This window comes from Nyctereutes procyonoides, unplaced genomic scaffold (assembly GCF_905146905.1).
Source record: "Nyctereutes procyonoides isolate TBG_1078 unplaced genomic scaffold, NYPRO_anot_genome, whole genome shotgun sequence".
Classification (NCBI taxonomy): domain Eukaryota; kingdom Metazoa; phylum Chordata; class Mammalia; order Carnivora; family Canidae; genus Nyctereutes; species Nyctereutes procyonoides.
In genome coordinates, this window is record NW_026575035.1 from 10298783 (window position 1) to 10313941 (window position 15159).

At 38.7% G+C, this 15159-nt stretch overlaps 1 protein-coding gene across 1 annotated transcript; it reads left to right on the forward strand.

Moving 5' to 3' along the window:
• Window positions 1-452: 452 nt before the first annotated feature.
• On the forward strand, window positions 453-1481 carry LOC129505317 (40S ribosomal protein SA-like). The gene has a single exon (XM_055318321.1). It carries the CDS (start codon window positions 524-526, stop codon window positions 1409-1411), a length of 888 nt encoding a protein of 295 aa, XP_055174296.1. The 5' UTR covers window positions 453-523; the 3' UTR covers window positions 1412-1481.
• Window positions 1482-15159: the final 13678 nt, after the last annotated feature.

A 15159-nucleotide genomic window follows, 5' to 3' on the forward strand; every position in this document is an offset into this window, starting at 1 on the left:
ATAAATAAAATATTTAAAAAAAAGATTAAAAAAAAGAAAATATAAATTGGATAGGATTCAGTCTGGAATCTTATATTTTTGATGGCTCCTAAAGGTTTTTCCAGTCTTTTGGTTTTTGACTAATTGAAATGTAAGGTTAGCTGTTTTTGTCTTAGAGACACATGTTTTTGACCACTGTCAATCGTGCATGTGTCATTCACCTTTGTTTGTTTTTTATACTTAAGAGTTCTAATGAAAAGTGCATGGAGTTCTTTGTCCTCCTGCTGTCAGCATTAGCGTCTTTGTTAGTTTGTTGTGGCTTTATTATAGCATGGGGACAGGACCATGGGCAGAAAGAGATGCCTCAACATCAGTATCTTTGATTTATTCTGTAGGAATCTGTAATTCTGGAAGTAGCACTGACATATCCACAGCAGTCCTGTATTGGATTAAATGGGGTCCTTTAGCTTTCCGCGCTACCCAGGGAAGGGTCCATACGGCGTTGTTTTGCGTTCCCATCGTAACTTAAAGGGAAACTTTAACAATGTCCGGAGCCCTTGATGTTCTGCAAATGAAGGAGGAGGATGTCCTCAAATTCCTTGCAGCAGGAACCCACTTAGGTGGCACCAACCTTGACTTCCAAATGGAACAGTACATCTACAAAAGGAAAAGTGATGGTATCTACATCATAAATCTGAAGAGAACCTGGGAGAAGCTTCTTTTGGCAGCTCGTGCCATTGTTGCCATTGAAAACCCAGCTGATGTCAGTGTTATACCATCTAGGAATACTGGCCAGCGAGCTGTGCTGAAATTTGCTGCTGCTACTGGAGCCACTCCTATTGCTGGCCGCTTCACTCCTGGAACCTTCACTAACCAGATCCAGGCAGCCTTCCGAGAGCCAAGGCTTCTGGTGGTTACTGATCCCAGGGCTGACCACCAGCCTCTCACAGAGGCATCTTACGTTAACCTGCCTACCATTGCTCTGTGTAACACAGACTCTCCTCTGCGCTACGTGGACATTGCCGTCCCTTGCAACAACAAGGGAGCTCACTCAGTGGGTCTGATGTGGTGGATGCTAGCCCGGGAAGTCCTGCGCATGCGTGGCACCATTTCCCGTGAGCACCCATGGGAAGTCATGCCTGATCTCTACTTCTACAGAGATCCTGAAGAGATTGAAAAGGAAGAACAGGCCGCTGCTGAAAAGGCTGTAACTAAGGAGGAATTTCAGGGTGAATGGACGGCTCCAGCTCCTGAGTTCACTGCTACTCAGCCTGAAGTTGCAGACTGGTCTGAAGGCGTGCAGGTGCCCTCTGTGCCTATTCAGCAGTTCCCTACTGAAGACTGGAGCGCTCAGCCAGCCACTGAAGATTGGTCTGCAGCTCCCACTGCTCAGGCCACTGAATGGGTAGGAACAACCACTGAGTGGTCTTAAGCTGCTCTTCCACAGAAGGAACAGAATGGAAATAAGGTTGACGGAAAATAAACAGTTTCTAAAATAAATAAATAAATAAATAAATAAATAAATAAATAAATAAATGGGGTCCTTTATTTTTAACTACATACAGATTTGCATCAGACCTGTATTCATTCATTAAATGAATAAAACCCCAGCATGCTCAGTGACTACTGGATGCATTTACAAATGGGTTAATCTGGGGTCAGCCGAACAATTTTCTGGGAATCCTTTGCCAAATGCCCTCAGGCTTAAATGTATGGTGAATGAGTTGGGACTTTTATCCTTTTTTAGGTTGATTCTAAGCTCCGATAACAGTGAAGAGTGTTCAAGTAAAAGTGAACAAAAATGAATTTTTGTCTAATGTATGGTTTATTCAGAGGTTTAATCGATCTAGGATGTTTTCTCTCATTAAAAATCTCTTAAGCTAGTGAAATATTTGGGGATATTATTTCTTGTTTATGAGGTTTACTTTGATTAAATGCAGATAGTACTTTCAGGTACTTTGTATTCCCAAATCACTTTATGGATGCTGCTGTTATTTTATCAGTAATGCAGGCTTTTAGTGATTTTCCCATTGCTTTTTTTCCTCTTGCTTTTGTTTTACATTGCCTTCTGAAGTGTTTCTGTGATCCATTAGATCAGCTCCCAGATTAGACATGTGGGAATTGGGAGGAAAAATATAATCAACTCCTGGAAACAGGTGTTGAGTGAATATCACTTTTATAGCTGATAAATTTAATCCCAGAAGTATCATGTGTTATTCAAAAGGGCTAATGCTTTTTGGAAAGCAGGTATATCAGGACATTAGAAAAAAATTAAACATGATTAGTCTAGACCTGTAATTTTGTTTTATTTTTTTAAAGATTTTATTTATTTATTTCAGAAAGAGTATGAGAGAAAGAGAGAGAGATCACGAGCAGGGAGGGATGGATAGTGGCAGAGGGAGAGAGACTCCCCACTGAGCAGGGAGCCGATGTGGGGCTTGATCCCTGGACTCTGGGATCATTATCTGAGCCGAAGGCAGACATTTAATCCACTGAGCCATGTAGATACCCCTAGACCTGTGGTTTTAAATATTAGGGGTAACATAAAGAACATCAATTATTTATTAAACACAACTTATTTATTTATTTATAAGTTTGGAGTATAGTTGACACACAGTATTATATTAGTTTCAGGTGTATGACATAACGATTAGATGTTTATATATACTAGAAAATGATCACCACAATGACTCTAGTTACTATTTGTCATCATACAAAGTTATTACAATATTATTGACTATATTCCTTATGCTGTACTTTACATCCCTGTGACCTATTTATTTTATAACTGGAAGTTTGTACTTCTTAATCCCCTTCACCTATTTTTCCCATCCCCCTTTCTCCTTTCTCCCCTTTGGCAACCACCAGTTTGTTTTCTGATTTATGAGTTTGTTTCGTTTTGCTTTGTTTGTTTATATCTCACATGTAAGTGAAGTCATATAGTATTTGTCTTTCTCTGTCTGAATTATTTTATTTAGTTCCTTGGTCCATCAATGTAGCAAATGGCAAGATTTCATTTTTTTTAATGGCTGAGTACTATTCCATTTTGTATCTATATATAAATCTACATCTCTCACATTTTTTTTTTTTTACATCTCTCACATCTTCTTTATCCATTCATCTATCGATGGACACTTAGGTAGCTTTCATATCTTGGCTATTGTACTATTCCCCCCACCCCGTTTTTTTAGATTTTATTTATTTATTTGAGTGAGACAGTGAGCACAAGCAGGGGGAGGGGCAGAGGGAGAGGGAAAAGCAGATTCCCTGCTTAGCAGGGAGCCCGACAGGGGGCTCCATCATGACCTGAACCAAAGACAAGAGTTGGAGGCTCAATGGACTTGCCACCCCTCTGTTTTATTTTTTGAATGTAATCTCTATGCCTAACTCTATGCTCAAGTTCAGGACCCTGAGATCAAGAGTCTCATGCTCCACCTACTGAGCCAGCCAGGTGCCCCTTGAGTAATATAAATAATGCTGCAATGAACATACAGGTGTATATATCCTTTCAAATTAGTGTTTTTCTTTTCTTTGGGTAAATACTCAGAAGTGGAATTGCTGGATTGTATGAAATTTCTATTTTTAATTTTTTGAAGGACCTCCATACTGTTTTTCACTGTGGCTGCTCCAATTTACTTTTCCACCAAAACTGCATAAGGGCTTCCTTTTCTCAACATCTTTGTCAATACTTGTTATTTTTTATCTTTTTGTTACTAGCCATTCTGACAGGTGTGAGGTGATGTTTCATTGTGGTTCTGATTTGCGGTTGCCTGATGGTAAGTGATGTTGAGCATCTTTTCATCTTGTCTGGTGGCCATCTGTATGGCTTCTTTGGAAAAATGTATGTTCAGGTCCTCTGCCCATTTTAATTTTTTTATACTTTTTAAAAAATTTTATTTATTTATTTATGAGAGACTAAGAGAGAGAGAGATAGGAAGAGACATAGGCAAAGGGAGAAGCAGGCTCCATGCACCTGGAGCCCGATATGGGACTCGATCCCGGTTCTCCAGGATCGCGCCCTGGGCCAAAGGCAGGCGCCAAACCGCTGTGCCACCCAGGGATCCCTAATTTTTATTTTTTTAAAGATTTTATTTATTCATGAGGGACATGGAGAGAGAGACAGAGACACAGGCAAAGGGAGAAAGAAGCAGCCTCCCTGCAGGGAGCCTGATGCAGGCAGGACTTGATCCCAGGACCCCAGGACCATGCCCTGAGCTAAATGCTCAACCACTGAGCCACCCAGGTGTCCCTAAACACAGCTGTTTAGAAATGCCATTTATTTTCTTTTTTGAGAAACAAGAATAAAAATAATATGAAATTACCTCTAATGTTTCCATATGAAATATCATTTTATTATTATTATGCACAAAGTGGTTTTGTCCAAAACAGTACTATATAATATTCTAGCCCAAGCTTTGACCCTTAAGGACCTGAATATTTGTTCTTCTTCCCCCCCCACCCCCACTCTGAATGTCAGCCTAGCTTACAGGGCCTTGTGAACCTATAGATTCCCTCTTTTGGAAGACTATAATATCAAATATATAAATCTACAGTGTCTGCTGTGTGGTGCCCTGGTGCAGGGCAAAACCTGCATAGCCTCTCGCTGTGCTCCTAGGAGAAATGCACTTTCCTGGATGTTCCTGTAGCTTCTGCAGGTTTGAGCTGCAGAGCATGTGCTCCCTCTTATGTGCATACTGGAGTCTCTGTAGTGGGAATCTCAGCCTTGCAATGATTTGTGTCATAGACAGAAGGATCTTTCTCTTCCCTTCTCTTTCTTTCCTCCTTTTTCTTGCTTGAAATATTTTTCCTCCCTTCTTCCTTCTTCCCTCACAGTCAATACTTTTGCTTTCCTTAAAAATTCAAAACCGGGATCCCTGGGTGGCGCAGCGGTTTGGCGCCTGCCTTTGGCCCAGGGCGCGATCCTGGAGACCCGAGATCGAATCCCACGTCGGGATCCCATTGCATGGAGCCTGCTTCTCCCTCTGCCTGTGTCTCTGCCTCTCTCTCTCTCTCTGTATGACTATCATAAATAAATAAAACAAGTTAAAAAAAATAAAAATTCAAAACCGACTCATTATGGGAATTTTCTAATACACAAAAGTTGGAAGAGTATAAATAAGGACCCGTATATCTACCAACTATCTTTAATAATTGTTAACATTTGTCATCTTTACTTTATATTTCTCTGTTTATTTCAACTAAAAGTTTATTTGAAAAAAAAAGTTTATTTGTGGTAAAATATATGTAATGTAAAATTTACCATTTTAAGGTTTTTAAACTTTATTATTTTATTTTATTTTATTTTTTAAAAATATTTTATTTATTTGTCCATGAGAGACACAGAGAGAGAGAGAGCACGAGGGGCAGAGACACAGGCAGAGGGAGAAGCAGGCTCCGTGCAGGGAGCCTGATGTGTGACTCGATTCCGGGTTTCCAGGATTACATTCCGGGCTGAAGGCGGCGCTAAAACGCTGAGCCACCTGGGCTGCCCCAAATTTTATTTTTTTTTTAAAGATTTATTGACTTTAGAGAGAGAAAGAAAGAGAACTGTTGGGGGGAAATGCAGAGGGAGAGGAGAATCTCCAGCACACTCCCCAATGAGCAAGGAGCCCCATGTGGGACTCTTGATCCCAGGACCTTGAGATCATGACCTGAGCCATAACCAAGAGTTGGCTGCTTAACTGACTGAGCCACCCAGGTGTACCCAAGCTTTTTTTTATTTTTAAGTGTTCTTTAAAATTTTAAAATATTTCAGTAAAATTAAAGACTATCTTTTTTTTAATATTTTATTTATTTATTCATGAGAGACACACAGAGAGGCAGAGACACAGGCAGAGGGAGAAGCAGGCTCCCCACAAGGAGCCCAATGTGGGACTCGATCCAGCGTCCTGGGATCACTCCCTGGGCCAAAGGCAGATGCTCAACCTTGGGCTCAAAGGCAGATGCTCAACCACCCAGGTGTCCCCAAATTAAAGACTATCTTTTCTCCACTGAATTACTTGTGCATCTTTGTTGAAAATCAGTTTTTCATATAAATATAAGTCTATTGTTGGACCCTCTATTTTGTCTCATTGATCTCTTTGTTATGCCAGTACCACACTGTCTTGATTAGTCTTGAAATCAGGTACAGTATGTACTACATGTACTACAGTATGTAGTATATGTTTTTTTCAGTTATGTGGATATTCTATATTCTTTGCATATCTATGTGATATAGTATCAATTTGTCAGTTTCCTTTTTTTTTTTTTTTAGGATTTTATTTATTTATTCATGAGAGTCACAGAGGCAGAGACACAGGCCGAGAGAGAAGCAGGCTCTACACAGGGAGCCCGATGTGGGACTCGATCCTAGGACTTCAGGATCACGCCCTGGGTGGAAGGCAGGCACCCAACTGCTGAGCCGCCCAGGCATCCCAGTTTGTCAGTTTCTACACAAAATCCTACTAGGATTTTGATTGCAATTATGTTGAAACTATAGATCAGTTTGGGGAGAGTCAACATCTTTGGCTCTATGCTATATCTCTCCAATTATTTTAGATCTTTTTTTTTTTAAAGTAAACTCTACCTCCAATGTGAGTTTAAGCCCCACCACCCCAAGATCAAGTGTTGTATGCTCTAGTGACTGAGCCAACTAGGTACTCCTAGATCTTCTTTAATTTCTCTCTGTAGTGTTTTGTTATTGTCACTGTACAGATAAATCTTTTGTCAAATGTATCATTAAATATCTAATATGAAATAGTGAAAGGGACCATAAGGGAAAGGAGGGAAACTGAGTAGGGAAAAATTAGAGAGGAAGACAAACCATGAGAGACCTCTGATTCTGGGAAACAAACAAAGGGTTGCAGAAGGAGAGATGGGTGGGGGGATGGGGTAACTGGGTGATGGGCATTAAGGAGGGTTCAAGATGAGATGAGCACCAGGTGTTATACTATGTGTTGGCAAATGGAATTTAAATAAAATCTAAAAAAATTAAAATTACATTAATTCCTTAAGGGGGTTGGGCACCTGGGTGCACCGCTCAGTGGTTGAGCATCTGCCTTTGGCTCAGGTCATGATCCAGGGATCCTGGGATTGAGTCCCGAGTCAGGCTTCTCGCAGGGAACCTGCTTCTCCCTCTGCCTATGTCTCTGTCCCTCTCATGAGATAAATAAAATCAATAAATAAAATCTTTTTTTTTTTTTTTTTTTTTTAAAGTTTAACTGACTGAGCCACCTCAGTGGCGGTGTCCTGGTATTGAGTCCCGAGTCAGGCTTCTTGCCTGACAGAGGGTGAGAAGGAGCCGCCTTCTGGCAGAGGGAGAAGCAGGCTCCATGCAGGGAGCCCAACGTGGGACTTGATCCCTGGTCTCCAGGATCAGGCCCTGGGCTGAAGGCGGTGCTAAACCGCTGAGCCACCCGGGCAGCCCTGAATAAATAAAATCTTAAAAAAAATTAATTCCTTAAGGACCCCATCTCCTAACAATCTCACTGGGGGTTAGGACTCCAGAATATGAATTTTAAGGGGACACAAACATTCAGCCCATAGCATTTGATTAAGATAACTATCACCAGTACTTTCACCTTTACCATTAGCAAGGAATATGTTGGTTGATAATTTTGTACTTTGTGAGTATCCTGTTGCACAAGCATCTTCACCTAGTGGGATTTGTTTGTTTGTTTTTGTTTTGTTTTGGTATGCATTGATGATTCTTGCCTGAATCAATGTCATTGTTAGGGTTTGGAAAATAGTGAATTTTCACTTGTATCTCTCCTCCTCCATTTATTATCTGGCATTCTTCCATAAAAGCAAGCTTTCCCTCATGAAATGAGGATGAAGTGTTGTTTCTCCTTAAAAGATAGTGATCAATATTTATTTTTTTCTGTTTAATTGCCAATTTTTTAAGAGAGGGGAGTTTGTTTAATCATTACTTCCAGTGAAGATGAGTGAATTTTCTTCTTTTTCTTTACCCCTCTGCTTTTTATATCACTATAGACTCCTGGGTTCTGTTTATCCAATATTTACAATAGTCTATAATTATCATTCTTTTAAATGCTCATATTGTCCCAAATTTGGCCAGTGGAAATTCTTCCCAGTTCCTGATCCTTTGGAGGCAGGTCCCCAAATCCTACTCCATTAGTCTTTAATAGCTTCTGGTACTATATGCTCATTTTCATTATTCCTGATTCAGACTTGGAAGCACTAATTTTCTCAAGGAGTCTTGGTTTCTTTTAGTGGGGGAAAGTTTTTGGAAACTATGATCTATGTGATGGGTGGATTTATTGCTACTTAGGATTCACTGCCTATAGGTTCTAATTATAAACAGAGGTAGGAAATATATTAAGAAAAAGAGTCAGTAGTTTATTTGTTTTTAAAGATTTTATTTATTTATTCATGAGAGACACAGAGAGATAGAGAGAGAGGCGAGACACAGGCAGAGGGAGAAGCAGGCTCCATGCAGGAGCCCATCCTGAGACTCAATCCAGGGTCTCCAGCATCAGGCCCTGGGCTGAAGACAGCACTAAACCGCTGAGCCACGCGGGCTGCCCAAGTTAGGATCTTGAAATGAGATCATCCTGGATTATCTAAGTGGACTCCAATCCAATGACAAGTGTTCTAATAAGAGACACCAAGAGGACAGAGAAAAGGCAGGCGATGTGACCATAGTGGCAGAGATTGGAGTGATGTGGCCACCAGCCAAGGAATGCCTGGAGCCTCCAGAAGCTGGAAAAGAGAAGGAAGGAATAGTTCCCTTGACCCTTTGGAAGGAGCATGTCCCTACTGATATCTTGCTTTTGGACTTCTGGCCCTGAGAAATGTAAGATAAGAAATTTCTGTTGTTTTAACTTGTGGTTGTTTACAATAGAAGCCACAGGGAAGTAATGCAGATTTTGGTACATTTTGCTGAGTCAAAGTAACCAGTTATAAAGGACAGTATGTTATAAAATTCTGTTTCTGTGACATGTCCAGAATAGACAAATCTATGGATACAGAAAGTATATTAGTGGTTGCAGGGGTTTCAGGTGAGAGCAAATGATAGTGACTACTCATGGATATGGGGTTTCCTTTTGGGGTGCTGAAAATGTTCTGAAATTAGATAGTGGTGAATATACTAAAAGCTACTGAATTTTACACTTCATTTATTTTAAAAGATTTCATTATTTATTTGAGAGAGAGAGAGAGTGCATGCACAAGGGGGGTGGTCGGAGGGCAAAGGGAGACGGAGAAGCAGACATCCCGCTGAGCAGGGAGCCTGAATGGGGCTCCATCCCAGGACTCCGAGATCATGATCTGAGCTGAAGGCAGATGCTTAACCTACCCAGCCACCCAGGTGCCCCTGAATTTTACACTTTAAAAAGGTTAATTTATGGAATGTGAATTATATTTCAAAAAATCTATTGTAAAAAATGTAGCATTATGAAGTTTTCTTAACTGATCGATTTTATATTTTTTCTCTTTCACTGGAATTTTCAAATAAAATTAGCACATTTATTTGCTTTACCCTGGTAGATACATGAAAAGACTTCATAATTACAATATTTGTATTACTACATCATTACATCAATAAAAACACTAAGTGAATTTTGAGGATTTTTTTTGGTGGTTCTTTTAGTCCCCAGACTATATCCCTTTAAGAAATGTACAGTTCAATAAAGACTCCTAACTCTGGGAAACGAACAAGAGGTGGTGAAAGGGGAGGAGGGTGGGGGGTGGGGGTGAATGAGTGACGGGCACTGAGGGGGGCACTTGACGGGATGAGCACTGGGTGTTATTCTGTATGTTGGTAAATTGAACACCAATACAAAATAAATTTATTAAAAAAAAGAAATGTACAGTTCAAATGTGTGTTTAAAAGGTCACTTGATTAATAAAAACTTATAATAAAAATTTATTTTAACCTAAAAAAAAAGAGGTCGTTTGAAATAAATTTCTTTCTTTTTTTTTTTTTTAAAGATTTTATTTATTTATTCATAGAGACAGAGACAGAGGCAGAGACACAGGCAGAGGGAGAAGCAGGCCCCATGCAGAGAGGCCGACCTGAAATAAATTTCTGCTTTATGTCAGTATGGTACTCATTTGATATAGTTATATCAATTTGTTTCTTCTCAATTTTAGGGTTGCTTTTCCTTTTTGATTTAACTTAATCTATTTTTGAACATTTGAAACATTTATATAGGTCAGAAATCAAAACTATATAAAAAGACATGTTTAGGAAAGTCTTCCTTCTATCTGCAGCATTTCTCTTCCTGTTCCCCACTCTGCCTCCCTGTGCTCACTCTCTTGGTATTTATTACTAGTTTATCTTTCCAAAGTTTCTGGAAAAATAAACAAAATAAACAAACATATATATATATATATATATGTACTTGTATAGATATTTTTATTTGATTTCCTTTCTTATAAAAACATAGCATTTTATATATACTGTTTTGCATTTTTTTCCCCCACTTACCATATGCTGGAAACTACTCAAACCACTCCTTATCTGTACATAGAAATCTTATTCTTGGGACACCTGGGTGGCTCAGCGGTTTAGTGCCTGCCTTCGGCCTGGGGCATGATCTGGAGTCCTGGAATCGAGTCCCGCATCGGGCTCCCTGCATGGAGCCTGCTTCTCCTTCTGCCTGTGTCTCTGCCTCTCTCTATCTCTGTGTCTCTCATGAATGAATGAATGAATGAATGAATGAATAAATAAATAAATCTTTAAAACAACAAAGAAAGAAATCTTACTCATTTCCAAGACTATGTATACTTCATTGTGTGGGTTTATTCAACCAGTTCCTTATTGGTGATTATTTGGGCTGTTTCCAATGTTTTGCTTTTACAAACAATTCTGCAATGACTCACCTTGCGAGTATATTGTTCAGTATTTATTTATCTTCGGGGTAAGTTCCTAGAAGTGAGTTTGCTGGATCTAACCGTAAATGCATCTGTAATTTACTCCCACCAGCTTGCTTGACAGTTACCAGTTTCCTCAGAGCATCAGGTAAATGAATTGTCAAGCTTTTGGCTTTTGGCCAATTTTATATGTGAGACCTTATATCTCAATACAGTTTTAATTTACATTTCTCTTATTATAATTGAGGTTAAGCATCTTTCTCACATGTTAACAAGCAAATGGCTTTTCTTCCTCTGAGAACTGTTTACTGAACTTTTTTTCTGTAGGGATTTTGGTCTTTTTCTGAAATTTTAAGTTTTCTATATATTAGAGTTTTTTGGGATAGGAGTTGTAAATATTTTCTCTTAAGTTACCATTTGTCTTTTGACTTTTTCTTGTAATCATTTCTGAAATGGCAAAAATAAAATGACAACAAAGCCAAAGGAAAAAAAGTCTTGTTTTTCTGTGGCTTCAACATAACTTTTCATCTTGCAAAATATCCTCCTGGATGTGTTCATATTCATGATATTCATGATATTCATGAATATATTTGTTCAAATCTAATCAAGTCTAATTACTGGTCACATCTTTTGTATTCTGCTTTTGTCACTTAAAATTAGAGGATAAACTGCTTGGATGGGTCACATTCTAACCAATTAATTTGTTGGCATATGGTATTTTCTTTAAAAGGAATCAGTGCGCTGGGCATCTGGAGTTCTGATTCACTTCCGGACCTGCCAAGGTCACTGGAAGTTGTTTGCAGGCGAGAATCAAATCCTCCCTTGCACCTGGAAGACTAAGTCAGTTCTGAGGCCAACAACAACTGTACACTCAAGTTCCATTTGGAGTCTTGAGACTGGTTAATTCCTTGGCTTCTGTGCCTGTCCCCAGTCACCACCCACAGTGCCAGTGCTGGGAAAACTGTCCGCCCTCTCCTGCCCTTCATTTCAACATGGCTGGTCCTTCAGACAAGCACATGGTGATCTCTCTCTCTCTCTCTCTCTCTCCCTGTCTCTCCCTCTCCCTCTCTTTCTCTTCCTGTTTCCTCCTCCTCCTCTCCTCTCTGAGTCATGGCCTTTTATACTCAACATGACATTTATAGTTAGCAGCATGAAGATAATTTACTCAATGTCTAAAAGTGTCTAATAGAATTTTTCTGTTGGGGGTGGAGGAGGTTTGGTGTTCTCCCATAACCCCAATCTCGCTTTAAATATTTTTTCTTTGGCAGATGCAAAGTGAGTAGATTCACAATTCTAAATAAATTAAAAGCAAAATTTTGTATGTGTGTTTTTTTTTTTGAAGCCTAAAGCTCTTTTTGCTACAACATAAACATCTTGAGCATCTAAATAATCTGTAGAAAATACACTGAGCTTATTTTTACCTTTTATTTTTAGAAAACCAGTTATATAATGAGTCTAGACACATCTTAGTTTGAGTGCTTTTCTCACTGCCCTATTTTTCCTCTTTGTTAAATAGGAGAATAATGTTTAATATAGTATATTGTATATATGTCTGGAAGTTGCTTAAAGGTGACAATATAGGTTGCACCTCTTTTCCTGGGATTTCTATTTGTTCTTTAATTCCTATATTCCAGAAGAACTTTAAAGCTATGATATTAGTAAAGTGGGGCCTTATATCAAGCCATTATGTTGTACACTTTATATACAATTTTTATTTAATTATAACTCAATAAAGTTGAAAAAAACTTTTATTTTTATTTTTAAAAATTTCTTTTGGAAAAAACTTTTTGAATAAAATATATATTGACCAACCAACCGACTGACCGACCAACCAACCAAGACTGGGGCCTTCCATACATACATCATGTTGTTGTTCTCAAATGTTTTAGCATGTATTAGCTCATTGGACTCTGGCCAGTTATGTCTGTGATAGTAGTTTAGATAACAGTTATGTTAAGTTCTCTAGAACTCTAAAGAAGTTGTCTAAGGTCTTTGTGAAGCTTTATTCACAAAAGATGTTTTCCAGCTTCCTTGAGATATAATTCACATATAACATTGTGTACATTTAAGATGTACAATGTGATGATTTGAGATATGCATATGTTACCATAATAAGATTTGTTAACACATCCATCACCTCACATAGTTATGTGTATGTTTGTATGTGATGAGAATTTTAAAGATCTACTCTCAGCAACTTTCAAGTGTACAGTACTATATTATTAACTATATATACTGTACCTTAGATCCCAAGAACTTTTATAATTGGAAGTTTATACCTTTTGACCACTTTCACCCATTTTCCTGCCCCTGGAAACCACTAATCTACTCTAAGTTTTATAGATTCCACATATAAGTGAGACCATATGGTACTTATCTGACTTATTTCACTTAGCATAATACCATCAAGGTCCATTCATGTTGTTGCAAATGACAGGATTTCCTTCATTTGTATGGCTGAACAAATTTCCATATACATTTTGGTATATGTACATATATACCAAATATGTACATATACCAAATATATATATATATTTTTTATTCATTCATCTGTCAATAAACCAGTTGTTTCTGTGTCTTGGCTAATGTAAATAATGCTGCAATCAACACGGGAGTGCAGATATCTATTCCAGATAGTGATTTCATTTCCTTTGAAATAGACCCAGAAACAGGATTGATGGATCATGTTGTAGTTCTATTTTTAATTTTTTGAAGAACCTCCTTTCTGTTTTCTTTCTTTTTTAAAAAATAGTTATTTATTCATGAGAGACACACAGAGAGAAAGGAAGAGACACAGGCAGAGGGAGAAGCAGGTTCGATGCGGGACTCAATCCCGGGACTCCTGGATCACGCCCTGGGCCGAAGACAGGTGCCAAACCACTGAGCTACCCAGGGATCCCCCTTCTCTCTGTTTTCTATAGTGGCTATACCAATTTACATTCCCAGCAACAGTGCACAAAGGTTTTGTTTTCTTCACATCCCTGCTAGCACTTTTCATCAATTATCTTTTAATTTTTTTTAATTTTTAATTGAGATATAATTGATGTATAACATTGTATTATTTTCAGGTGTACAATGTAATGATTGGATATATGTATATATTGTGAAGTGATCATCACAATAAGTCTGGCTAACATCCATCACCACATCTCTTGTCTTTAAGAATAGCCATTTAAAAAGGTATAGGGGATCCCTGGGTGGCGCAGCGGTTTGGCGCCTGCCTTTGGCCCAGGGCGCGATCCTGGAGACCCTGGATCGAATCCCACATCGGGCTCCAGGTGCATGGAGCCTGCTTCTCCCTCTGCCTATGTCTCTGCCTCTCTCTCTCTCTGTGTGTGTGTGTGTGACTATCATAAATAAATAAAAATTAAAAAAATAAAGCAAAAAAAAAAAATAAAAAGGTATAAAGGGGGCACCTGGGTGGCTTAGTGGTTGAGCATCTGCCTTCGGCTCAGGTTGTAATCCCAGAGTCCTGGGATCAAGTCTCACACAGGGCTCCCCATAGGAAGCCTGCTTCTCCCTCTGCCTATGTCTCTGCCTCTCTCTCTGTGTCCCTCATGAATAAATAAATAAAATCTTAAAAAAAAAGATATAAGGTGATGTCTCACTTTTTTTAATCTGCATTTTCTAATGATTAATAATATTTCATGTACCTGTTGGCCATTTGTATGTCTCCTTTGCAAAAATGTTTATTCAAGTTTTCTGCCCATTTTTGAAATCAGATTTGAGTTGTATGAGTTGCTTGTATATTTTGGATATTATCCCCTTACCAGATATGTAGCTTCCAAACCTGCTCTTAATTAAAGTGAGGACTGAAGCATGTGAGATATTTCTTTTTTAATGAACATTCATTCATTCGTATCATTAAAAGCTTTGTTTTAAAAATGGTTAGTTCCACTTGCCTTTGTTAAAAAAATGGCTTTATTTCTGTCTGTGCTGTGTTAACCACTAAGTGTGATTTTTGTAATCTAAATATAATATATTTCTTCCATAGATGTTCTTGCTTGAGGCATTCTGTTCCCTGTTATGACCAGTATTATAACAGCATTCTATTTTTGCTTCTGCAGATTGGAGTAAGAGTAGATGAAGAATGGAAAATAGGGCTCCTTTGTTTGGGGCTGCTTAGTAGTTATCATGAGTGTATAATTTCTGGAACTAGACAGAGCCAAAGGGCACCGTTAGCCCTTTAAAAACAGCCGAGAGAGATCATTTTCCTTTGTTGCTCTATCATTACTATGGGATCGTGACATTTTCTCCTCACATGATTCAAAAACTGATCCTTACAGCTGCCGGGCCAGTCCTCCTACCACAGAAAAAATGATTTTGAGACTGTGCATGACTCCACTGCTTATTGTGCAGTGTAAC

What these genes read in the sequence shown, in the direction of transcription:
- LOC129505317 (XM_055318321.1), top strand. Translation starts at nt 524, where the DNA reads ATGTCCGGAGCCCTTGATGTTCTGCAAATGAAGGAGGAGGATGTCCTC.